Source organism: Bubalus kerabau, chromosome 6, assembly GCF_029407905.1.
Source record: "Bubalus kerabau isolate K-KA32 ecotype Philippines breed swamp buffalo chromosome 6, PCC_UOA_SB_1v2, whole genome shotgun sequence".
NCBI classification, from domain to species: Eukaryota; Metazoa; Chordata; class Mammalia; order Artiodactyla; family Bovidae; genus Bubalus; species Bubalus kerabau.
In genome coordinates, this window is record NC_073629.1 from 118,306,017 (window position 1) to 118,332,443 (window position 26,427).

General features: G+C 48.0%; 1 protein-coding gene across 4 annotated transcripts in view; it reads left to right on the forward strand.

Annotated features, from left to right (window-relative positions):
* TRAF3IP1 (TRAF3 interacting protein 1) overlaps positions 1-25,399 on the forward strand; it is a 61,897-nt gene extending 36,498 nt beyond the window's left edge. For 2 of the 4 annotated variants that reach the window (XM_055586606.1, XM_055586602.1), the window contains 2 exons: positions 21,065-21,288; positions 23,142-25,399. In XM_055586606.1, coding sequence (XP_055442581.1) covers positions 21,065-21,288; positions 23,142-23,307 — 390 coding nt within the window. In that variant the 3' untranslated portion in view covers positions 23,308-25,399. Of the gene's footprint in view, positions 1-20,133; positions 20,282-21,064; positions 21,289-23,141 lie in introns of those variants that run through there. The other 2 variants (XM_055586603.1, XM_055586604.1) reach the window with 1 other exon arrangement.
* The last annotated feature ends 1,028 nt before the right edge of the window (positions 25,400-26,427 follow it).

Here is a 26,427-nt window from a genome sequence, read left to right on the forward strand (position 1 = left end):
ACGTTGCTATTTATAAATTATTTACAAATAAAATACACTGTGTCTGAAGACTCTTTCAAGTATACTCCATACGTGTTATAAAAGGTTTATTTGTTAGGTTTTGGTACTCAGGAGTAATTTCCACATATTAATAGTTTGGGTTTCTCGGTAGCTTTAAAAAGCTTGATTGTGCTACAAGTAAGGTCATTTGCAGTGAAAAATGATGGATGATTATATTGTAATAGTAACAGCCGAGTAAAGCAAAGCAAATGGCTTTTAAACAATTTTAAAAGCTACTTGTGAAGAAAAGCAGATTTAGAAGCAGGTCAACCATTTAAGGTTGTGAGGGGCGCTTTTGAGAACTTTCAGATGCTTCAGAGACGACCAACGGGGGAGTGTTGTGTGAGAAAGGAGTGTGTGTTGTGGTCCTCTCGCTCTGGACCCCTGCCCCACTCCCGCACTGGTCCTCTGGTGAGTCTCGGCTTCACCTCTAGCCCCCGGGGGAGTGAAGCCGGCTTGGGTTCCAAGGAAGGAAGGCCTTCTGTGAAGCCCATCCTGGAAGTGGTGGCCATGATCACCAGGTCCCAGAGCTTGTGGGCTTCTGTTAATGTGCCCCGAACACGTGCCCCTATGGGGCCACAGTGATGTCACAGGACTCGCGCACTTGGAGAAAAGTTGCATATAAGGGATAAAGAAATTCTGTACTCTGAGAACAGATTGCAGGTATCACCCCCAGATACGTTCCTGAACAGTTTCTCTGAACAGGGCCATTCTCCATCCCTGCAGCAGGACCACCCCACCCCGCCCAGGAAGTGAGCGGACACCTCCTCAGCATCGTGGCCATCCTGGGTGGGGACTGCCCAGAAGGGAGGCCTGCTCTTCTTGCCATGTCCCGTCATGCGGCACGTGTTCTCATCTGTCCCGTTATGGCTGCTGCGCCCTTGGGTCTCTTCTCCACTGTCCTGTTACTCTCTGTAATTCATGCTGCATGGTGGGGAGGTACTTCCAAACCCCATAGGTATCCCGTTCTTCACTAATTTTCAGTTTGATTCTTTATGTCACTGTGGGCTCACCATGGTTTCCAACTTTATTCTATCATTATTTTTACACTCAAATTGCCTCTGATTTGGCCAGTGGGGCTCCTTCAGATAGGCTCCTGCGCCCCTTCATTCTGCCTGTGTCATTCCTGGAGCCCTTCCTTACTCTCTGGCCCACCAGAACGTCATAGGCTTTTCCTGTGCTGTCCCAGCCCTGGCGTGAGCCGTTTCCTCCTGGTTCCTTTCAGTGGAGGATGGTGTTTAGAAACCACGGTCTGCTCCCTAGGGGTGCTCACTGCTTTTCAAGTGTTTCTTCTCTCAGGCCCTCTCGTTGGTCAGAGCTACAGATGAGAAGTGTGTGTGAGTGTTAATGTGTACACACACGGCAGGGTTTATTCCTCGTGTGTGTGTGCATGTGCGCCAGCTTTTTCCCTTTCTGTATTTTCATTTCCCTTCTCCAACAATGTGAAACCTGGCTCTCATTGTGCTTCATAGATGAAACTATAACGTGAATCCCCCTTGTCTGTAACCCATCTCCCATCACTGCTGTTACCCCTGGGCTATGTGGCTCCACCCACCTTGGGCTCCAGTGACCGTCACTGGAACACCAGGGTGGCCGCTCCCCTGCGGATGAGCTCCCGGTCACTCCTGGACTAGACCGTCTCCCTGCATGGGTGCCTTCTCTGCACAGTCAGTTCTGGTTATTAATTTCTCCTAAATTATCAAGCTTATTGCAAAGAAGCTTTGGATAGAATCTGTTTAAATGTCTGCTTTATTTGCAGTTTAGTTTTGTTCTTTTTTTAAATTAATACTACTACTTGCTTGTGCTTTTCTGTTTTTTCAGAAATTCGTCCGTCAGTCTCTTAAAACACCAGCTTGTTTCTTTGTTCTCCTTTTCACTGAGCTCTCCAGTTCTCTTTATTTCCTGCCTTCTGTTCTTTGGGTTTATTCTGTTGTTGTTTTAAATTAAGTTGGACCCTTGTTCCCTTGTTCTTGTTGTCGTGCAGTTGCTCAGTCATGTCTGCCTCTTTGTGACCCCATGGACTGCAGCACACCAGCTTCCCTGTCCATCACCAACTCCCGGGGCTTGCTAAACTCACGTCCATCGAGTCGGTGATGTCATCCAAACATCTCATCCTCTGTCGTCCCCTTCTCCTCCTGCCTTCAATCTTTCCCAGCATCTTTTGGGTCTTTTCCAATGTGTTGGCTCTTCACATCAGGTGGACAAAGTATTCCTTCTAAAAGAATATTCAGGGTTGATTTCTTTTAGGATTGACTGGTTTGATCTCCTTGCATTCCAAGGGACTCTCGAGTCTTTGCCAGCACCACAATTTGAAGGCATCAATTCTTTATGGTGCTCAGCCTTTTTTATTGTCCAGCTCTCACATCCACACATGACTGCTGGGAAAACCATAGCTTTGTCTATACGGACCTTTGTAGGCAAAGTGATGTCTCTGCTTTTTAATACACTGTCTAGGTTTGACATTGCTTTTCTTCCAAGAAGAAAATTAATTTCACGACTGCAGTCTCTGTTCACAGTGATTTTGGAGCCCAAGAAAATAAAGTCTGTCCGTTTCCATTGTTTCCCCATCTCTTTGCCATGAAGTGATGGAACTGGATGCCTTGATCTTAGTTTTTTGAATGTTGAGTTTTAAGCTAGCTTTTTCACTCTCCTCTTTTACCTTCATCAAGAGGCTCTTTATTTCCTCTTTGCTTTCTGCCATAAAAGTGGTGTCATCTGCATATCTGAGGTTATTGATATTTCTCCCGGCAATCTTGATTCCAGCTTGTGCTTCACCCAGCCCGGCATTTCACCTGATGTACTCTGCATATAAGTTAAATAAGCAGGCTGACACTATACAGCCTTGACGTACTCCTTTCCCAATTTGGAATCAGTCCGTTGTTCCATGTCTGGTTCTAACTGTAGCTTCTTGATCTTGACCTTGATTCCCACAGTTACTGGTTTTTACTTAGCCTCTTTTAAACCTTAATGTTAAGTTGTTTTATGATGATAAGTTATCTGGTTTTAAAAGTCAGTGTTCATTCATTCATCAGCCACTTAATTCATCCCGTGCCACATCCTAGCCACTGCTCTAGGTGTCTCATCAGAAACGGATGCTAACTGTTATCAGATATCTTTTGGCAGCTGTTGAGATGATCACATATTAATAGAGTTACTGATGTTGAGCAGTTGTTACATTCCTAAAATGATCTTTGCTTTGTTGTTCAGTCATGTCTTTGCTCATAGATAATTATCTGTCGCCTGCAAAACTATATTCACTTTACTGATATTTTCAAATGGAAGTTTATATCTGTGTTCCAGTGAAATTAACCTGGAGTGTCTGTGCTCCTCCCATACACGGGGCTCAGCTCGCCGCCCCTACCCCGGGAAGCCCCAGGAGGAGCTCTGGGACAGGGCTCTCAGTGATGTCCTAGAGCTGAGGTCTGTCCCTCTGTGCTTGCTCGAGTTTTGTCCGTGGGAGGCAGGCGGGGCGGCGGTCTGGAGGGTACTGTAGGGGCCTCCTCCTCCCCGGATTTGTGCAGGTGGCCTTGGCTGCAGGTATCTGAAGGCAATCCCGGCCTGGTGGGCCATATCAGGACCTGTCAACAGAAAGCCCCCAATCGGGTCCCTGCCCACATGTCCCCTCTTCAGAGGGGCGTTGCCTGTCTGCTGGGTACACTGGTCCTCCATGCAGCCATCACCCACCAGTCTCCGGCCCGACTATTCTCTTCCTGACATCAGTCGCCATGAAGAATGCAGGAACTGTAGGGTAAGACGTGTTGAATTCTAGGGTGTATCTTTGGGTTGACTTTTGGTTGCTGGAGGCACAACTAATAATGAGTCCCAGCTTGAGCCCAACCTCACCATGACGTCTGCATCCACGCTCCTGCCTCAAGGGTTTGTGGGACCCCACCTCCTGTATTTGAATGTCCTTTGCTCTTCCTTCCTTGGGCACACTCCTTATGTTCATTGCTAATTCTGTGAAGTTCATTTACTGCTGAGATCTCTGATATTCTGGCTACTTCCAATTACAGGTCTTAATTCTTCTCCAGCTCACATGCCAACCAGGAAATCCACTGGGTTCCCGTTGCCCAGTAACGGCCTTTTGGGATTAATGGTTAATTTGGCTGTGCTTGTTTTATCTGATATCTTTGGAGCTGTGGTCTGAATTTAGAAGTACAAATATATAAAAATGAAACTGGAGCCAAACTTGTAAGAAAAGATGGGAGCAATAGGCTCAATAGAAAAATGATAAATATTTTAGAAGAATTTAAAATGGCGGATTCTACTAGTTAAGAAAGGGATGGAAAGGAAAAGCAAAATAATTTAATAATCCTAATGCGCATTGCCAGCCATGATTGGGGAGAGAGAAAAATACTTTTAAAGTGTATTTTTAAACTTAGGTTCATTCGCTGCCACTGCCTGTATCATGGGAGGCAATTGTAAATCATAAAGCAAGTGAACTTTAGAACCTTGTATCCTTTGAAATTTACTTAAGGTGCATCTGCTCAGAGCAGTCTGTGCATGAGACTCACCCAGAGAGAGTTTGTTAGATACTGGTGCTGGGTCTGCCCCAGATCCACGGATTGGTCTTTGGCCAGGATGCCGGGGTGGATGTGTTTGAAACATTCTCAGCTGATTCAGAGGCACAGCTGGGAACACGACGATACCTTTGATTGAAACATTCCCAGGTGATTTGGAGGCACAGCTGGGAACACGACGGTACCTTGGAGCTTCTGCTCCAGGTGGTCACTCGTCCCTGGGGGCGTGAGGTGGGGCTGCTTAACCTGTGCTTCCGGTACCTGCCACAAGGGCTCAGAAGGCCCGGGGCCTTCATGCTTGGGGAAGAAGGAGCCCGTCCACTGCCCCCATCCTCCTGGACCTGGCTCATGTGGGTGGGGAGCTGGGAGCTACGCACTTAAGGAGACCTAAAAGCCTCATCCTAACCAACAGTGCGCACCCCGCCTGCGCTGCACCCCCGCCTGCGCTGTGTGTCCCTGCACGCCTTCCTCCTGCTGACGTGCAGGGGGTGTGTCTGCCCAGCTTGCTGTGTCGGGGGTGGGGGAAGGGCTGTGTCCTGTGGGCCCTGGCTTGCTTGAGCCCAGCCCCTCCACCCTTATACGCTTACCCCAGGGCTCTCCCCGCTTGCCCAAGGTGACAGCATCCTAACAGTATTTTTTTTTTTTACAAGAAATGCCCGCACATACCTTTTTAATCTCTGAGCTCCTGAGAAATCTAAATAGCAAATACAGGATTGTCAAGAGGCTAAGGGAACGTGAGATGTAAAGAAAATGGCGTAAAAGGATGTCAGTGACTTTGTCCTTGAGGGTTTATCAGTTGCCTCTTTAAATGTGGGCACTGTGGCAATGGAGATGTGGATGGAAAGCACGGCCCTCCTGGGAATGTCTTCTCTAGATTTAAATTCCTCTGCGTGCTCAATTCCAGTTTTCTCTGCCTGGCACCTCTGGTCTGGTTTTCTGAGGGTACTCCCGGAGTCATCTGTCCTCTTTATAAAATGTTGGGCCATGGCTTTTCTTGCCTCGATGGCAGGGCTCAGTAGGAGGCTTGGCAGGTTTCCAGAATTCTGTCTCCATGGAACTTCTAGGCCAGATGGGCAGCTTGGAGCCCAGGAGTTTGCCTTCCCCCCTCCTATTAGAGTTTTCTTACTGTATCTAGGTGCTCCAGCGTTGGGAGCATATGCATGTGGTTGCTGTAATCCCTTGATGAGTTGACCACTTATATACAGTATATCATCATATACTGACCATTTTGGTCACTTGTTGCAGTTATTGCCTTAAAGTCTATTCGGTCTGCCAAAAGTATAGATACCCCTGCTCTCCTTTGGTTTCTATTTTTGTGGAATATCTTTTCCTCTCCCTTCACTTTGAGCCTCTGTATGTCTTTACAGATTAAGTGAATCTCTTGTAGGCAGCAGATACTTGAGTCTTGCTTCATCTATCCCACCAGCTCTCTGCCTTTTCCTGCCCCCCAGTTTACTGAGATATAATTGACATGAAGCACTGTGTACTTTTAAGGTATACAGCATAATGACTTGACTTAAATATATTGTGAAATAATTGCCAGAACAGGTTAGCTAACATCCATCATCTCATATAGATAGAAAAAAAGAAGGAAATCTTTTCCTGTTGTTGAGAACGCTCAGGGTCTGCTCTCCTAACAGCTGTCGTATATGACGTACACTGTTCACTGTAGTCCTCACTGAGCAGTGCGTTCCAGTATTTATTTGTCTAATAACTGGAATTTGGTGCCTCCAGTTCCCTCTCCCCTCACCCCCTACCATACAGGACTTGTCTTTCTCTTGTCTTTTAGATTGGGAAATTTAATCCATTTACATGTAGAATAATTGTGCTATTTCAAATCCTATAAGATGATGCTGTTAAAATGCTGCTCTCAATATGCCAGCAAATTTGGAAAACTCAGCAGTGGCCACAGGACTGGAAAAGATCAATTTTCATTCCGACCCCAAAGAAAAGAAAGAAAGTGAAGTCGCTCAGTTGTGTCCGACTCTTTGTGACCCCATGGACTGTAGTCTACCATGCTCCTCCATTCATGGGATTTTCCAGCAAGAGTACTGGAGTGAGTTGCCATTTCTTTCTCCAGAGGATCTTCCTGAATCAGGTATTGAACCCGGATCTCCCACATTGTAGGCAGATGCTTTACCATCTAGGCCACTGGGGAAGTCAATCCCAAAGAAACGCAATGCCAAAGAAAGTTCAAACTACTGCACAATTGTACTCATTTCACATTCTAGCAAGGTAATGCTTAAAATCCTTCAAGCCAGGCTTCAACAGTACATGAACTGAGAGCTTGCAGATGTACAAGCTGGGTTTAGAAAAGACACAGGAACCAGGGATCAAATTGCCAACATCCGTTGGATCATAGAAAAAGCAAGAGAATCTATTGATTATGCTAAAGCCTTTGTGTGGATCACAACCAACTGTGGAAAATTCTTCAAGAGATGGGAATACCAGCAGCCCACCTTACCTACCTCCTGAGAAACCTGTATGCAGGTCAAGAAGCAATAGTTAGAACTGGACATGGAACAATGGACTGGTTCCAAATTGAGAAAAGAGTTCATCAAGGGTGTATATCATCACCCTGCTTATTTAACTTATATGCAGAGTACATCATGCCAAATGCCCGGCTGGATGAACCACAAGCTGGAATCAAGATTGCCAGGAGAAATATCAATAACTTCAGGTATGCAGATGATACTACCTTTATGGCAGAAAGTGAAGAGGAATTAAAGAGCCTCTTGATGAAGCTAAGAGGAGAGTGAAAAAGCTGGCTTAAAACTCAGAATTCAGAAAACAAAGATCACGGCATCTGGTCCCATCACTTCATGACAAATAGAAGGGGAAACAATGGAAACAGTGACAGACTTTATTTTCTTGAGCTCCAAAATCACTGTGGATGCAGACCTCAGTCACGGAATTAAAAGACGCTTGCTCCTTAGAAGAAAAGCTATGACCAACCTAGAAAGCATATTAAAAAGCAGAGACATCACTTGGCCAACAAATATGTGTGTAGTCAAAGCTGTGGTTTTTCCGGTAGTCATGTATGGATGTGAGAGTTGGATCATAAGGCTGAGTGCCGAAGAATAATGCTTTCAAACTGTGGTGCTGGAGAAGACTCTTGAGAGTCCCTTGGACTGCAAGGAGATCCAACCAGTCAATCCTAAAGGAAATGAGTCCTGGATATTCTTTGGAAGGACTGATGCTGAAACTCCAATACTTTGGCCACCTGATGCAAAGAGCTGACTCATTGGAAAGACCCTGATGCTGGGAAAGATTGAAGGCAGGAGGAGAAGAGGGCGACAGAGGATGAGATGGTTGGATGGTATCATGGATTCAACGGACGTGAGTTTGAGCAAGCTCTGGGAGATGGTGAAGGACAGGGAAGCCTGGCGTGCTACGGTCCACGGGGTCTGAAAGAGTTGGACACGACTGAGCGACTGGACAACAACAAAGTGCTGAATAATGCCGCCCTGCTGCTGTCCTGACTTTTTGTGGTTCCCGTGTTCCTTTCTTCTATCTTTTTTGCCTGCCTCTGTGAATTCATGTCTTTCCATAGAGGTATGCCTTGGTTCTCTTCTCTTTATCCTTTGTGTATCTACTGTAGGTTTTTGCTTTGTGGTTATTCTGAAACTTACATAAAACATCTTGTAGATAAAACAGTCTATTTTACACTGATAGCAACTTAACATCAATTGTGTACAAAAACTCGATGCTTTTACTCCCCCTTCATGTGTTTTTGATGTTATGGTCTACCTCTTTTTATATTCTTTATTAATTAGCAAAATTATTGTGACTTTAATTATTTTTAATACTTTATCTCAAACTTTCATTAAGTGATTAATACCTCCATCATATTATAGCAGTAGAGTATTTTGAATTTCACTGTATACTTACCTTCACTATTATGTTGTATGTTTTCTTGTTACTAATTAGTATCCTTTTGTTTCAGCCTGAAGAGCTCCTTTCAGTGTTTCTCCTAAGGCAGGTCTGGTAGTGATGAACTCCCTCAACTTGTGTTTGTCTGGGAAAGTCTCACCTCTCCTTTATTTCTGAAGGATAGCTTTGTTGGATAGAGTATTCTTGAGCTAACGCCTTTTTTTTCCCCCTTCATCTCTTTGAATATTTTGCCCCACTCTTTTCTGGCCTGTAAAGTTTCTCCTGACAAATCTTCAGATTGCTTTATAGCAGGAAGTTACCAGCTGCTTTAAGAGTCTCTCCTTGTTTTTGATTTTTGACAGTTTTATTATAATACATCTTAGGGAAGATCTCCTTACTTGTGTGATAAGTTGCTTCAGTCGTGTCTGACTATTTTATTTTTTTATTTTTTATTTTTTTAATTTAATTTTATTTTTAAACTTTACATAATTGTATTAGTTTTGCCAAATATCAAAATGAATCCGCCACAGGTATACATGTGTTCCCCATCCTGAACCCTCCTCCCTCCTCCCTCCCCATTCCATCCCTCTGGGTCGTCCCAGTGCACCAGCCCCAAGCATCCAGTATCGTGCATCGAACCTGGACTGGCAACTTGTTTCATACATGATATTTTACATGTTTCAATGCCATTCTCCCAAATCTTCCCACCCTCTCCCTCTCTCACAGAGTCCATAAGACTGTTCTATACATCAGTGTCTCTTTTGCTGTCTCGTACACAGGGTTATTGTTACCATCTTTCTAAATTCCATGTATATGCGTTAGTATACTGTATTGGTGTTTTTCTTTCTGGCTTACTTCACTCTGTATAATAGGCTCCAGTTTCATCCACCTCATTAGAACTGCTTCAAATGTATTCTTTTTAATGGCTGAGTAGTACTCCATTGTGTATACGTACCACAGCTTTCTTATCCATTCATCTGCTGATGGACATCTAGGTTGCTTCCATGTCCTGGCTATTATAAACAGTGCTGCGATGAACATTGGGGTACACGTGTCTCTTTTCCTTCTGGTTTCCTCAGTGTGTATGCCCAGCAGTGGGATTGCTGGATCATAAGGCTGTTCTATTTCCAGTTTTTTAAGGAATCTCCACACTGTTCTCCATAGTGGCTGTACTAGTTTGCATTCCCACCAACAGTGTAAGAGGGTTCCCTTTTCTCCACACCCTCTCCAGCATTTATTACTTGTAGACTTTTGGATCGCAGCCATTCTGACTGGTGTGAAATGGTACCTCATAGTGGTTTTGATTTGCATTTCTCTGATAATGAGTGATGTTGAGCATCTTTTCATGTGTTTGTTAGCCATCTGTATGTCTTCTTTGGAGAAATGTCTATTTAGTTCTTTGGCCCATTTTTTGATTGGGTCATTTATTTTTCTGGAGTTGAGCTGTAGGAGTTGCTTGTATATTCTCGAGATTGTTGTTTGTCAGTTGCTTCATTTGCTATTATCTTCTCCCATTCTGAAGGCTGCCTTTTCACCTTGCTAATAGTTTCCTTTGATGTGCAGAAGCTTTTAAGGTTAATTAGGTCCCATTTGTTTATTTTTGCTTTTATTTCCAATATTCTGGGAGGTGGGTCATAGAGGATCCTGCTGTGATGTATGTCAGAGAGTGTTTTGCCTATGTTCTCCTCTAGGAGTTTTATAGTTTCTGGTCTTACGTTTAGATCTTTAATCCATTTTGAGTTGATTTTTGTGTATGGTGTTAGAAAGTGTTCTAGTTTCATTCTTTTACAAGTGGTTGACCAGATTTCCCAGCACCACTTGTTAAAGAGATTGTCTTTAATCCATTGTATATTCTTGCCTCCTTTGTCAAAGATAAGGTGTCCATATGTGTGTTGATTTATCTCTGGGCTTTCTATTTTGTTCCATTGTTGCTTCAGTCGTGTCTGACTATTTTAGACCCTATGAACTGTAGCCCACCAGGCTCCTCTATCCATGGGGATTCTCCAGACAAGAATACTGGAGTGGGTTGCCATGCCTTCCTCCATGGGCTCTTCCTGACCCAGGGATCCAACCCATGCCTCTCATGTCTCCTGCATTGGTGGGCAGGTTCTTTACCGTGAGTGCCACCTGGGAAGCCCAAGATCTCCTTAAGTGAAGTTTGTTTGATGAACTGTGAGCTTCACGAATTGGATGTCCAGATGTCTTCCAGATTTTGGAAGTTCTCAGCCATTATTTCTTCAAGCTTTCTGCCTCTTTCTCACTCCAATTGCTTGCATAGGCTTTCTTCACTCTTTTTTGTTCACTCTTTTCCCCCCTGGACTGGATAATTTTGAAGGTCCTGTCTTCTTCTCACATTCTTTTTCCACTTGAACTGTTTTGTTGTTGATGCTCTGGTCACATTTTTCATTTCAGTCAGTATGTTATTCAGCTCCAGAATTTCTGTTTCTCCTTGTGAAACTTATTTTTTCCCTGTATGATTTTCCTGATTTGTTGAGTTGTCTGTGTTTTGTTCTGCTCATCAAACTTCCTAAAAATAGCTGTTTCGGGTCCTCTATTGGCTAACTTGCAGACCCTCGTGTCTGTGGAGTCAGTCACACTGGAAGCACGCCGGTGGTGCTGTATTTCCTTGATTTTTCACGTTCCCTGCGCCTTATGTTGCTGTCCTCACACTAGAAGTAGCAGCAGCCCCTCCAGTCTTTACTAAGCGACTTGGGAGATAAATCCTCCACCAGCACTGCTAGGGAGCCCGAGGCTTTCTCACCTCCTCTGGATGCACTCAGTCCTGTTTCCTGCTCGTCCCTTGTGGAATTCCTCCGCTTCGGTGCCTTCTCTGTGTCCTGCAGCTCCATGCTGGGTACTCACGGCCTCCCTCCGCCTTCCCAGGAGTGGAGCCAACGCTGGAGGTGTGCTCTCTCCCTTTGCAGACTCAGGACGGCTTTCTGCTTGAGTTCACTAGCTGTCCATCAAAGCTCACTGTCACCACCGTGGGGATCACTCATGGGGAGCAACTAGAGAAAGCTCTCGTGCAGCAGTGAAGACCCAGTGCAACAACAACAAAAAAAAGAGAGAAGGAATGGCACTGTAAAATTCAGTGTCCACTATTACTGGAAGCTTGCAGTGAACTGGGGTAGGAAGGTGCTTCTGGCCGCAAGAGGGAGAGGTCCTGCATGGAGTGGTCAGCATCCTACACAGCAGGACGGGGCTGTGGGTGTCTCCGTGGAATTCAGGAGCAAGGAAGTGAAGTGAGACCTTCTGATGCCCTCTGGAGGGCTAACCGGTGCAGAGAGAAATGTGGCTGGATTCCGGAAAGGAGACAGGATTGTCATCATTTGAAGATGACAGCGGTCTACCAAGTCAGTCAACCCCTTAAACTTTAAATATGTTTAAAAAATTTGTAAGGTGGCCAGGGACAAAATAAATAGACAAAAGTCAGTATTTTTCCTATATGTCAGCAATAACCAGTTGGAAACAATGTGTATCAAGCTCTTCCTCCAGAACTGGAAACAAAAATGTAAATTTCCACAGCATGTGTGCATTTATTAAGAATTTATAGTAACTGTATTGAGAAGCCACAGAATTCTACCAAGAGATATAGAAGGCTTGGAAAAAGTCATGAGAGACATTGTGTTCTGCATGGAAACTCACTATTACAGAGATGTCACTTCTCTCAAATTGACTTATAAGTATAATGCAATCCCAATAAATGTTCAATGGATGTTTCGGAATTTGGTGAAGGATATTCTAAAGTTTCTGTGAGGCGCTTCCCTGGTGGTCCAGTGGTTAAGATTATGCCTTCCAGGGCAGGGGTGCAAGTTTGATCCCTGATGGGGAACTAAGATCCCACTTGCTGCACAGTGCAGCCAAAATAAAAAAGTTTTATCTGAAAGAATAAAGACATGGTCATAGCCTTTCATAAAAATGCTCGAAAGGACCAGTTTTAGGCCAGTAATGTATTCTTCACTTTCATTCCTTTAAATAGAGAAAGAATCTCTCTAGCTGGGAGTCTGAGTTCCACATTTCCCTGTTGCCTGCTCTGTTGGTGTCATTTTGATCAGTTTTCCATGTGACAAGATGATTTTTAAATTATTTCCATTTTGGGGTCAGTCAGAAAGACCTGTCTGGAGTTGCGTCTTCTCTATTCTGTGCAGTAACCTCGGGCTTCAGCTGCAGTGAACTCACACAGCCTTCCGAGAGTGTTCCTTGTTCCTTTCCATGGACAGTAATGTCTGTAGAAGTAGCTGACGTTTAATGATCTTTTGATTTCCCTCTGCAGCAGGTGCTGGGTGGTTCCATATAAGCATTTCTTCTCCTGTTGAGGTTTACCCCTTAGTTGTTCTCAACAGCTGATGTCAGTACATCAGTTACTGCCCCTGGGACTTGCATCTGTCACTCCATTTAATCCTCACGGGAACTTACGAGATAGGTGTTATCCCATTTGCTAAGTTGGGAAACAGGCACAAAAGTTATCGTGTCTGAGATTACATAGACAGGAGGATGTCACCCAGGTCTGCCTGCATCCAGTCTGGGAGTTAGCCTCACACTACACAGCTTCGCGCATGTGCTTTCTAAAGGCTTTCTTGCTTGTGTTTTATTTCTTATCTGTAGTGGCCGTAATGAGCAGGATTTTTTTCTTTTTTTTTTGGCTGCCTGGGGTCTTTGTTGCCGCACCCGGGCTTTCTCCAGATGTGGCAAGGCGGGGCTGTTCGTGTTTGATGCAGGGCCCGATCACTGCTGTGACTTCTCTTGCTGCCGACCACAGGTTCGTGCGGGCTTCAGCAGCTGTAGCGCTCGGGCTCCGCAGTTCCGTGGTGAGTGGGCTTAGGCGCTCTGTAGCGTGTGGGATCTTCCATACCGGGGATTGAACCCCTGTCCCTTGCACTGGCAGGCGGATTCTTAACCACTGGACTGCAAGGCCACAAGGGAAGTCCCTGTGAGATTTTTAGTCATCTGGAAGGTTTTTTTTAACAGCGTGCCGCTGACTTGGAGCGGTGGCTTTCTCTCTGCGGCCGGTGCTCAGCAGTCATTACCTGCAGCGGTCAGGTTGTGGTAGTACGATTGGAATCAGCGTTGTTGTTGCTGTTTTCCTGTTATTCTCTTTATTCCTTGGCAGATTAATTACAGATTTCAGCTTTTCAGTGCCACATGTGGGTGAGTTAGAATAGTCACAGCACCTTGCGAGGGCGCCATGCCAAAGAAACAGGGCATCTGGGCCCACAGGTACCAGCTCTGGCATCAGAGCACAGAAATACAGTCCTGGCTGGTGGAAAATACGTGATGTACGTTGGTGCAACCACGTCGTAAAGCTCTGTGCCGCAGCTGAAGACAGATACACCCGCTGGCCCAGCAGCGCCGCTTCTCACTGCGTGTGCCGGAGGGTCCTGTGCGCCCGTGTGCTGGGATACACCTGTGAGACGGCTCAGAGCTGTGTGGTCTGTTGTGCCCCAGGCCAGGAACCACCACGTGTCCACCAGCACAGCAGTGGATGGGTGGTCGGTGTATTCATACGGTCACGTCGCCGTTCAGCAGTGCCGAGGGACGGAGGCTGACACACACGGACACGTGAGAAAGAGAGAGTGTGTGTGTGTGTGTGTGTCTGTCTGTCTGTGAGATTCCTTCCTTCCATCCTGCACACGTGGAACAGGCGGGCGGGTATGCGAACAGCAGAGCTGGTCACACAGACCCAGGACTCGAGCCGGCAGCGGCACCTCGGGCTCCGGGGGCCCTGGCAGGGTTTGCTCTCCTGACGCAGGCGGTGGCTGCAGGTGGCACCGCGTCGTTCTCTCAGGCTGTGCAGTTCTGCCTTAGGTGCTTTCCTGTAGGTTAAACGTTAAAGTGTTTGGTTCCACACCGTTTTCCCATGTGTTCCGTTTGACCCACACCGGATGTGAACGGAGAAGTCTGATGACGGAGTGTCCCTGGGTGGATGGGACCCTCAGAATAGTCCTCCTGGGGGGTCTCTGCTTTCCTCGTGTAGCTTGGGTACAGGCATTCCTCGGTTTAGGAAGAAAAGGAACTTCTGACAAGCTGTATATGAATCACTTCCTGAGGTCATGGGGGAGCATGCTATTTAAAGCAGATGCCCACATGCTCTGATTTATTGCCCCCTCCTTGATTCATCAGGCCATTGTTTATTGGGTTTGCTTAATGTGGGGCAGAGCTCTCCCAGGAGGTCCCAGGACCCCTCAGATCAGCGACCGAATGGAGGGAAGGGCTGTGCCTGATCCCGCTCCTGAGAGATTCTGGCGAGACCTGCAGGTCAGGGTTTGCAGCATTATTTTAACGACAGTACTTTCTTCTCCTGAAGCCTTGTGTTGAAATGTCAAGAAACAAACCTCTCAGGTTAATGCTTTTTATGTGTATGACTTACAATAATAATTATAAACTTAAAAAGTCACTATAAACACAATTAAATGCCCACACTTCTGGGGACAAGTACGTGTGTGGCAAATGCAATTAATATTCAGTCCCAGAGGCACCTGTTCCCCCGAAAGATCCTGGAAAGTCACTTCTTCCGAAGCATGTGTGATGTGGCCAGCCAAACGAGGAAACGCTTTGCCAGAGGTCCCCGCTGCCCGACAGCAGCTGAGTCAACAGTCTGGAGCCCGCTCGGCAGCAGGCTGGAGGGCGCCGGGGACGGGCGAGTGTCCCCGCGTCACCTGCAGCGGCCCCCCACGGCTGGGGTGCCGCCCGCCGGCCTCAGCTCAGCTCCGAGCCCAGAACCGCAGCCTTTCCGTGAAGAGCTTCAAGAGCGCGTCTCATGGGGTGGGCTGTGTGTGTTTCAGAAAGTGACGACAGGAAGCAATGTGTCAGGGAGGAAAGTAAATGATGTTCCTACCTGAGAGCCGTCCGCCTGAAGCCGGGCGAACGCGGCGTGGGTTGGCGCTGAGCACACAGCAGGCGAGTGTCGCCTGCAGGAGCGTCCCCCGCGCCCTCTCCCGAGGCCCGGCGCCCCGTCCGTCGCGGCATTGGCGTTTATGACAGCGGCGACCGTTCGTCCAGGGTTTACTATGTGCGAGGCGCTGAGCGGCTTGCTTTATGTTACCCCATAGAATCCTGCCTGCAGGGTAAATATTAGCATTTCCATTTTATTGTGAGGAGACCGAGGCAGGGCGAGGTCAGGCCGCGCTCCGAAGGCCGTAAAGCTCGGAGGAGGCGGAAGGCCGGCTGGGTCCCCACGGAGCGCCCGGGCCTGACCGCCCACGCCCGCCCCCTAGTCCACCCACGTTCCAGCGGCTTTTAGGCACTATTTGGGGGTAATGATACAGTTTCTCTTGTTTTTTTTCTCTTCCATTTTCAAAAATTAAGCATATTTCATATGACTAATTCCTGTGTGGTGAGTACAGTGGTGGATTCTCAGATTTTACTGTACATATTAAAAGTCTATAAAACTGGGGTTTATAATGGTTGCGTTTGTCTGGAAAGTTGCTGATACAGCAGAACGAGCTGTGTATAAATCAGAGCCTGTCGTCAGTGGGGGTGCTTTTTAAAGCACAGAGTCAGTCTTGACTTACCCACTCTACCCGCCGCCTTAAATGAAAGCTTGGAAAATGCCAGAATTTTGATATTTTGCAGCAATGGGAAAAGCCTCTCCCAGCTATCATAATCCTATCCCAATCTTGTGTTAAAAGTCCGTAACCCCTCAAAAGTAAGACTGTGAACTTCGCGGTGTGTGTCCCCGGTGGCACTTGGTGTCGACACAGAATCCTGACGGAGGCTGGCAGACAGCCCCTGGGTGTGCTGTCCCAGGCGGGGCGCGCCGAGTTTAGCAGGTGCTGTGCGCGTTCGTCCCCGTCCCGAGGTCTCTGCCCTGCACAGTTTCATGTTAGAGTCAGTACGATGCCAGATACATAGGAATTACTTCATATCATTATGAGTGGGTTTAAGCAGAATTTTAAATGTCTCAATTAAGTCAGTCATCAATATCATCACTATAATAAAGTTCAGTTCAGTCGCTTAGTCATGCCCAACTCTTTGCGACCCCTTGGACTGCAGCACGCCAGGCCTCCCTGTCCATCACCAACTCCTGGAGCTTGCTCAAACTCATGTCCATCGAGATGGTGATGCCATCCAACCGTCTCATCCTCTGTCGTCCCCTTCTCCTCCAGCCTTCAATCTTTCCCAGCATCAGGATCTTTTCAAATGAGTCAGCTCTTTGCATCAGGTGGCCAAAGTATTGGAGTTTCAGTTTCAGCATGAGTCCTTCCAATGATTATTCAGGACTGATTTCCTTTAGGATGGACTGGTTGGATCTCTTGCAGTCCAAGGGACTCTCAAGAGTCTTCTCCAACACCATAGTTTGAATGCATCAGTTCTTTGGCACTCAGGCTTCTTTATGGTCCAACTCTCACATCCATACATGACCACTGGAAAAACCATAGCCTTGACTAGATGGACCTTTGTTGGCAAAGTAATATCTCTGCTTTTTAATATGCTGTCTAAGTTGGTCATAGCTTTTCTTCCAAGGAGCGAGCATCTTTTAATTTCATGGCTGAAGTCACCATCTGCAGTGATTTTGGAGCCCAAGAAAATAAACTCTGTCACTGTTTCCATTGTTTCCCCGTCTATTTGCCATAAAGTGATGGGACTGGAAGCCACGATCTTGGTGTTGTGAATGTTGAATTTTAAGCCAACTTCTTCACTCTCCTCTTTCACTTTCATCAAGAGGCTTTTTAGTTCCTCTTCACTTTCTGCTATAAGGCTGGTGTCATCTGCATATCTGAGGTTATTGATATTTCTCCTGGCAATCTTGATTCCAGCTTGTGCTTCTTCCAGTCCAGTGTTTCTCATGATGTACTCTGCATAGAAGTTAAATAAGCAGGGTGACAATATACAGCCTTGATGTACTCCTTTCCCAATTTGGAACCAGTCCATTGTTCCATGTCCAGTTCTAACTGTTGCTTCTTGACCTGCATACAGATTTCTCCAGAGGCAGGTCAGGTGGTCTGGTATTCCCATCACTTGAAGAATTTTCCACAGTTTGTTGTGATCCACAGAGTCAAAGGCTTTAGTGTAGTCAATGAAGCTGAAGTAGATGTTTTTCTGGAACTCTCTTGCTTTTTCGATAATTCAGCGGATGCTGGCAGTTTGATCTCTGTTTTCTCTGCCTTTTCTAAATTCAGCTTGAACATCTGGAAGTTCTCAGTTCATGTGCTGTTGAAGCCTGGCTTGGAGAATTTTGAGCATTACTTTGCTAGCATGTGAGATGAATGCAGTTGTGCGGTAGTTTGAGCATTCTTTGGCATTGCCTTTCTTTGGGATTGGAATGAAAACTGACCTTTTCCAGTCCTGTGGCCACTGCTGAGTTTTCCAGATTTACTGGCATATTGAGTGTGGCACTTTCATAGCATCATCTTTTAGGGGTTGAAATAGCTCAGCTGGAATTCCATTACCTCCACTAACTTTGTTCATAGTTATGCTTCCTAAGGCCCACTAACTTCGGACTTCAGGGTATCTGGCTCTAGGTGAGTGATGACACCATGGTGGTTATCTGGGTCATGAAGATCTTTTTTGTATAGTTCACAAAAAGTAGTCAGTATAATAAGGACAGCACATTTTTTCCTGGGAAGTAATTTATCATTGTATTGATTCATTTTAGTCACTTAGCATTTTAATTCAAAAGCACTTTTATAGCCACTACCTTTTTCTAAAAAAAAATTGAAGTTATTTTGAGATAACTATAGATTCAAATGTATTTATAAGAGATAACAGAGACCCCAGGGACCCCTTACTCGGTCCTCCCTGCTGATAACCTCTGACGAAGCTGAGTGCATTGTCACACCCAGGATGCAGGCCTTGATGCCGTCGGGATACAGGACATCTCCAGCATCCCAAGGATCCCTCTTGTTGCCCTTTTATAATGACACCCACCCTCTGCCTTCCACCCCACCCTGTCCCAAACCCCTGGCAACTGCTAATCTGGTCTCTATTTTATAGTGTTATCATTTTAAGACTGTTATGGAAATGGAATCGTGCAGCATGTAAATTTTGAGACTGGCTTTTTTTCACTCAGTGTAACTCTCAGCAGGTCCATCCAGGTTGTTGTGTGAATCAGCAGTTCATTCCCTTTTTCTTGCCAAGTAGTATTCCATGATATGGCTGTAGCATAGTGTATTTATTCACTCCCTGAAGGGCATCTGGGCTGTGTCCAGTGCTTGGCTGCTCTGAATGAAGCTTCCATCAACACACCTACACAGGCTTTTGTGTCAGCACGTCTTCCCTTCTCCGGGGTCAGTGCCCAGGAGTACAGTTGCTGGCTTGTATGGCGGTTGCACAGTTAGTTTTAAAGACCTGGTCACACTGTTTCCAGAGCAGCTGTACCGTTTTGCGTTCCCACCAGCCGGGACTGAGGGGTCCAGGCTCTGAATCCTTCCCAGCGTCTGCCGTGGTCACTGTTTCAGATAGGTGTGGGTCACATCTCATTGTGCTGCTAATCGCGTTTCCTTGGCGGGGAATGACTTTGCATGTCTTTGCACGTGCTCTTCGGCCCTCTGTGTGTCGTCTTAGGTGAAGTGTCTGTTCTTCTGTCCATTTTCCAGCTCGATTGCTTGCTTTTGCTGCTGATGTCCAGGAGTCTGTGCGCCCTGGGCCCTGACCCTTGCCAGGCCTATGTCTGAGCGCACGCCCTCACCGTCTAGCGTGCCTCCCACACTGTCGGCAGGGTTGTTGCCCATGGACAGCGTTTAATGGTGACAGCGCCCATGTATCAGTTTTTCCTTCAACTGATCATGTTTTGGTGTCAAGTCAAAACTGTTTATTTACCTGGCCCTAAATCCCGAGGCCTTTCTTCTAGGTTTTTTCCCTAGAGGTTTTATAGTTTTGCGTTTTACATTTCAGTCCGTGGCCGGTTTCAGGGCGGTCTCTGTGTAAGGTGTGAGACTGCGCTCAGGGGCCCGTTCTGCCTGAGTGTCCAGCAGCTACAGTGCTGCGTGTTGCAGCCTGCCTCTCCTCCGCGGGCTTGCCGTAGCACCTTTGTCAGAACTCAGCTGGGTGTATTTGTGAGGAGGACCTGGGTTCTCTGCTCTGTCCCCTGATCTGGGTGTCCACCCTGCCCTGACCACACCGTCCTGAGCGCTGTTGCTCTAGTTAAGCCCTGAGATCCAGCAGCCTGATGCTTCCCACGTATTTCTTCTTTTTCAAAATGTTTCAGCCATGCTAGATCCTGTGCCTTTTTGTGTAAGTTTTAGGACAGTCATGTCCACGTCTACAAACCGTTTGGGACTGTGGTAGGAATTATATTAAACCTGTATATCAGTTTGGGGAGAACTGACATCTTTACTGTGTTAATCTTGCAGTTGATGGACAGGGTATGGCTCTCACTTTTTAGACCTCCTTTGATTTGTTTTATCCACGTTGTATGGTTTTCAGAACACAAGTTCTATACATATTTTGTTAGATTTACAAATGGTACTTCTCTTTCGTGAGCAGTAATAGATGGCGATGTATCTTTAATTTTGGTAGCCGTGTGTTCATTGCCAGCAAATAGAAACAGTTGATTTTTGTATGTTTATCTTGTATCTCGCAACCTTGCAGAACTCACTAGTTCTGTGAGCTTTGCCTTCTGTTTGTAGTCCTATTCGTTTAATGCTTCTGCGTGCCGGGCACTGTGTTAAGGCTTTCCATGTGTTTGCTAAAGGCCAGAACACAGTGGAGCTCAGATCTTGACACATAAATCTCTTACTCACATCATCTGTTCATTTGGCAGGTTTTTAAGGAGCACTTACATGGACCAGACGCAGGTTCCTGCCCTCTGGGCTCTTGGTCTGAAACCGGATTAGAAGTGACACGAGCGATTATGTGTCACTTCGTTAAACAAGTCTAGAAATAAAAGAAGTTGATCAGTTATAACTTAATTCATCTGACTCCTGCTGTCCGTGGGTAAAGCAGGGGCATGTAGTCAGCCTGTGTGGAGTGGGAGCACCGGGGCGGGGGCTGGGGGGGGTGTTCCTGAAGAGTGTTAATTTCCCCAGGAAAGGTCCCCAAGCCAAGATGCCTGTCGGTTCTTGAGATTCAGAGATGTCAGTGGTAAAGTCTCATACAAAGAGAATTCTAGGTATTGCTTGTGTGAAAGAGCCCAAGAACCCCTGGCCAAAACCGACTGAAGGTCTCTGGTCACCTCCCTGCCCCCCTCCTTCAGCAGCAGCTGTGGGAGCCCCTCCGCCACCTACCCGGCCCCAGGCCCCATGGCCTCAGCCTCCCCTGCTGCCCTGCGTTGCCCTGGCCATGCCCTCCGTCCACACGCTCTGGCTCCTCCCTCTGCAGTGGTCCTCCCCTCCCCTCCCCTTCTCTGCTGGGCGGGTTATCTTTTGCTCCGGGCAGGCGGGGTTGCAGCCCCGTGAAGTCGGGAGGTGGGGCCCTCAGGGAGTGACGTGCGCCCTGGGTCCTTTTCCTTTGGGGACTGTCCTCTGTGTCCCTGCCTGAGCTCTTGTAACAAGAACAGCTGTAGGTTTCCGGTCACCTGGGAGATGAAGATCTTACTGTACAGGCCCTCACGGGGCCCTGCTGGCCGAGCCTCGGGGTCACGGGTGTGAAGCCCCGTCTACAATCCGGCAGGTCCCGCACCAGTGCTGTCCCCGCGCCCGCGCCCCTCTGCCCTCAGGAGTAAGTGTGCTCCTCTCCCTTCACACTCCTCCCAGGAGAAGCTGCTCGTCTTCGAGTCGTCCTGGAAGAAGGAGAAGGACATCGTCTCCAAGGAAATAGAGAAGCTCCGGGTGTCCATCCAGACCCTGTGCCGGAGCGCCCTTCCCCTGGGCAAGATCATGGACTACATCCAGGAGGACGTGGACGCCATGCAGAACGAGCTGCAGCTGTGGCATGCTGAGAACCAGCAGCACGCGGAGGCCCTGCAGCTGGAGCAGAGGTGGGGGGGGAGGGGGAGACACAGCCCAGGGCAGCACGCGGAGGCCCTGCAGCTGGAGCAGAGGTGGGGGGGGAGGGGGAGACACAGCCCAGGGCAGCACGCGGAGGCCCTGCAGCTGGAGCAGAGGTGGGGGGCGAGGGGGAGACACAGCCCAGGGCAGCACGCGGAGGCCCTGCAGCTGGAGCAGAGGTGGGGGGGAGGGGGAGACACAGCCCAGGGCAGCACGCGGAGGCCCTGCAGCAGGAGCAGAGGTGGGGGGGGAGGGGGAGACACAGCCCAGGGCAGCACGCGGAGGCCCTGCAGCAGGAGCAGAGGTGGGGGGGGAGGGGGAGACACACAGCCCAGGGCAGCACACGGAGGCCCTGCAGCTGGAGCAGAGGTGGGGGGGGGAGGGAGGGGGAGACACAGCCCAGGGCAGCACGCGGAGGCCCTGCAGCTGGAGCAGAGGTGGGGGGGGGAGAGGGAGGGGGAGACACAGCCCAGGGCAGCATGCGGAGGCCCTGCAGCTGGAGCAGAGGTGGGGGGGGGAGGGAGGGGGAGACACAGCCCAGGGCAGCACGCGGAGGCCCTGCAGCTGGAGCAGAGGTGGGGGGGGGAGGGAGGGGGAGACACAGCCCAGGGCAGCACGCAGAGGCCCTGCAGCTGGAGCAGAGGTGGGGGGGGGAGAGGGAGGGGGAGACACAGCCCAGGGCAGCACGCGGAGGCCCTGCAGCTGGAGCAGAGGTGGGGGGGGAGGGAGGGGGAGACACAGCCCAGGGCAGCATGCGGAGGCCCTGCAGCTGGAGCAGAGGTGGGGGGGTGAGGGAGGGGGAGACACAGCCCAGGGCAGCATGTGGAGGCCCTGCAGCTGGAGCAGAGATGGGGGGGCGGGGGAGGGAGGGGGAGACACAGCCCAGGGCAGCATGCAGAGGCCCTGCAGCAGGAGCAGAGGTGGCGGGGGGGAGGGAGGGGGAGACACAGGCCAGGGCAGCAAGTGGAGGCCCTGCAGCAGGAGCAGAGGTGGGGGGGCGGGGGAGGGAGGGGGAGACACAGGCCAGGGCAGCAAGTGGAGGCCCTGCAGCAGGAGCAGAGGTGGGGGGGGAGGGAGGGGGAGACACAGGCCAGGGCAGCACGCAGAGGCCCTGCAGCAGGAGCAGAGGTGGTGGTGGGGGGTCGGTGGAGGGGGGCTGGGGGAGGGGTGGGGGGACAGAGGGGGAAACAGTCCTGGGCAGCAAGTGGAGGCCCTGCAGCAGGAGCAGAGGTGGGGGGGAGGTCGGTGGAGGGGGACTGGGGGAGTGGCGGGGGGAGGGAGGGTAAGGGCGTGGGGGACTGGGAGAGGGGTGGGGGAGACCTCTGGAGAACCCAGCCCTCTCAACCCTCTTTCTTACCTCCTCTCCCAAGGAAAGTACATTACTTCTTCATTCACAACATAATGTGCATTTCTCTGTAGCAGCTAGGAAAGATCTGCACTCAGTGTTCAGAATCCCGAGATTTAGACATTCAAAAGGCAGGAAACTTAGCAGTTTGGATACCATGTTTACCTTGTGTCTTATCAAAATCCCCAAAGTTTTGTGACTGTAATTTGAAAGTATTTTAAATTTTTTACTTGAAAAAACATTTATATTTTTATCTCCCCCCCCCCACCCCTTTGGATATAATGAGTAATTTACTTTTGTTACCTTCCATTGTTTTAATTAAGAAGCCAGTGTAGGGACTTCCCTGGTGGTCCAGTAGTTAAGACGCCGCACTCCCAACACAGGGGCCCTGGGTTCAGTCCCCAGTCGGGGAACTAAGATCCCCGCATGCCGCACGACGAAAAGCATCAGATGGGAAAGGAGAGAGGTCCTCACGAGCCCCGGCTTGTGTCCCGGCAGCATCACTGACGGCGCTGTGGAGCCCCTGAAGGCGGAGCTGGCGGAGCTGGAGCAGCTCGTCAGGGACCAGCAGGACAAGATCTGTGCCGTGAAGGCGAACATCCTGAAGAACGAGGAGAAGATCCAGAAGATGGTGTACAGCATCAACCTGAGTTCCAGGAGGTGAGAGCTCAAAGCTGCAGACTCCAGGGGGTCCCTCAGCCTGCACTTAAGGAGGAGGCTGGCTCTTCGCTCCCGGTGTGAGGTTTCAGTCTGAAGGCGGCGGTGAGCAGCTCACAGCATCATCCTCCTGGTTTTCAGAGCTTTACCACCTTAGGCACATTCGGTCTGGGAGAGACCGTGTTTCCCTGCCTTCCTCCACTGGAACACTCACTAGTTACAAACGGCTCTTGCGGACACCTCCGGTGTGAGACATTTCTCTGCAAGCCTGGTCTCTGCCGTCAGCTGTTGGGTTCTGGGCCGGTCCGTCCAGCGGGTGAGCGGTGCTGGGACCACCCGGGACACGGGTGTCCAAGACCGCAGACTCCAAGCCTGCTGACAGGACTGCTCGAGCCCCGAGTGAGGCTGGTTGCACATTTTAACAGGAGCCTTATAAATACAATGAGGCCCAAAAAGCAGAGACTTATATTTTTAGCTCACTTCCACTTGCAAAGGGTTCATTTCAGCCCGTGTCTTTATAAGGTACCCACGAACTCTAGTTTTTAACCTCTCTGTCATTGCGTGTACCTTAACGCAATTTTCTTATTGCTCCCTATTATGTTTTGCTTATTTTTCCAGCCCTTAAAAGTTCATATATTTAAAAAGGAGATTTGACTGTGGCCTTTGCGGGCATCGTCTGACCTGAGAGTGTTATAGGCCGCATCCTCACTTTCTTCAACATCGAGCCCCTGGGCTTCCCCGCGAGCACATCAGTGCAGCTGCGGGACCCCTCATCCTCTCTAGAGGCAAAGCTTGCTCTTCAAGCCAACGGCCCAGGCCTGTTCCTTTGCCCAGGTGTAAGCATCTGGGCACCTCAGAGACAGGTGGCTCAGGAAGAACCTGCAGAAGGAAGACTTTAAAGGATGCACAGAAAATAAAATTAAAGGATGCACAGATTTGCAAAATTTTTTGATGTTACCATTTTTTAGAAAATTTTTTTTAAAGCGAAAGTTTTTTTAAAAAAACATGGTTTATATTTAGTTTTTCACTACGTATAATATTGTAAATACTTAAGTCTTGTATTTGTGTATAAAGGATCTCACTGTTTGGAGACATGCTTACGGGTCTTAAAGTCTGGGTCCTGACACTTCTGTTCTACATACTATTATTTATGATGTAACCCGAACAGTGTCATTTTAAATGTTAGAATTTCCTGAGAGAGTTTTGTTTCTTTAAAAGATTAGCACAGATGGCACAGTTAAGTTTTTCCTTAGTGTCATTTCCAAAGTAAATCTGTTACAGAGGTCGTTCTATGGTTTTTGAAGCGAAGTTCAAGATTGGATTATTAAGATGTGCCATTGTGAAACACTGGTCTTTTTCTCCTTTCTGTAGTTAACCATAAAATTCTGTCTGCTGAAATGACACTAGATATTAACACGTCATTGGAGGAGGGGAGGTGGACCAGTGACTCAGGCCTTCCTACGTCCACAGTCTCTTTTCCACTGACTCAAGTGACAGCCACCACCCCAAAGGGACCCTGTTTTGCGTCAGGTTAAGAAGTCTACCTTTTATGAATTTGTACGTAAGACTAGAGTTCTTGTGTTGCAAAAAAATCGCATACATTGTATGTGAGTCAAATTTTGTATGGAATAGTCTCTCAAATTGTATCATAAAATTTATTTTTCTTTTATACATAAATCATTAAAAATAATCACCTGTTTTTTTTCTATCAGCATATGGGGTTATGCAGTTCAGTTCACACCTGGAAAAAAGCATATGGATTTTTAAAACTTCAGCATGTGTGCAGTTTTTTTTTCTGTGAAGACAGTTCAGGCAAATTTATATTTTCACTCATGACACCCCTTTTCTGTATAAATTGGAGTCTTATATAAGACAGGTAAACACTTTTCAGTAATTTTATGATCATTCATGAAGTCCTAGGAAGTCGCTGCATGTGGTTATGACTGTATTCAACACAGATGAATAAATCCTGTTATTAATGATTTCGATAAAATACGCAAATAGGATTATTAAATGTTTTCTTCTGCTATGGCATGTAAGTTTTCAGAAAGTACTGGAGTCATACTTTAGACATTTTAATTAAAAACAATCGAGCTGGTTGGACTGACACATTTATATTTAAAGGAAATATGTCAACCTTTGAAAAAATAACTTGGAGACTAAAATTCAAGCTTTCTACTTTGATATTCATACTTATTTTTCTTCTCAATAAGCAACTTGAAAACTAGTAACTGGGCTCTAGGAAGAGAGGTGGTGGTGTTTAGTGACAGTGTAAGTGGAGTTGGGGCCTTGGGGGGTCTGGAGTCCTCAGCCTGTCGACAGGTGCCCCCGAAGTATTCCTGGACGACTTCTCCAAGCCGCCCTGACCTGACCGGGATGTGTCTTCCGCTGACGTGTGCAGCGTGGTGGGACTTGAGCAAGAGGAGAGGCGGCCAGACCTCTCCCGGCTTTTGAATAAACAGCGTGGTGTCCCCAGTCACAGGCTTAGGGTGACCAACCAGCTTGAGCTCCCACAAAAACTGGGTTCAGAATGAGACTGCCGTTGGATGTATCTTCCCTGAAAAGTTTATAGAAACAATCCAAAAAGGAATAAAAATTATTTGGTTTCTCCTTTTTCCTAAAAAAAAAGAAGAATGACATTGCCCGTAGGACCCTGTGCTCAGGTGGCCCACCCTGAAGGGTTTCCGCACAGACTGGACTCCACTCCCAGCTCCGGGTCTTCCACCCACGCGCAGGGAGGCAGAGACAGGTCACCTCATTCCTCATGGCCCCCGCGCCCCCCGTCCCGTCAGGAGCCCACCAGCCAGAAAAGCAGGTGTGTGAGTCCCAGGGCTGCTGGGACAGGAGGAAGCCTCCAGCAGGTCCACTCCCTGAGCAAACTCACCTCCGTCCCGTGATGCTCTTTATTAATAAAAAGGCTGTGTGTTTTTCTAAAAAGTGTCCTGGCAAGCACAGTTTAACACAGGCTTTACCAGCGGGCGGAAGGAAGCTCCTGAAAGAACCCCCTCTGGTTATGTGTGTTTCTATGGAGGGAAGTTGAAGAGGACTTTTTAAAAAATTCATTGAGAGAAATGACATTTAAATGGCTTTTGAAGCTATGAAAACTAGCGTTTAAGTCCATATTTAG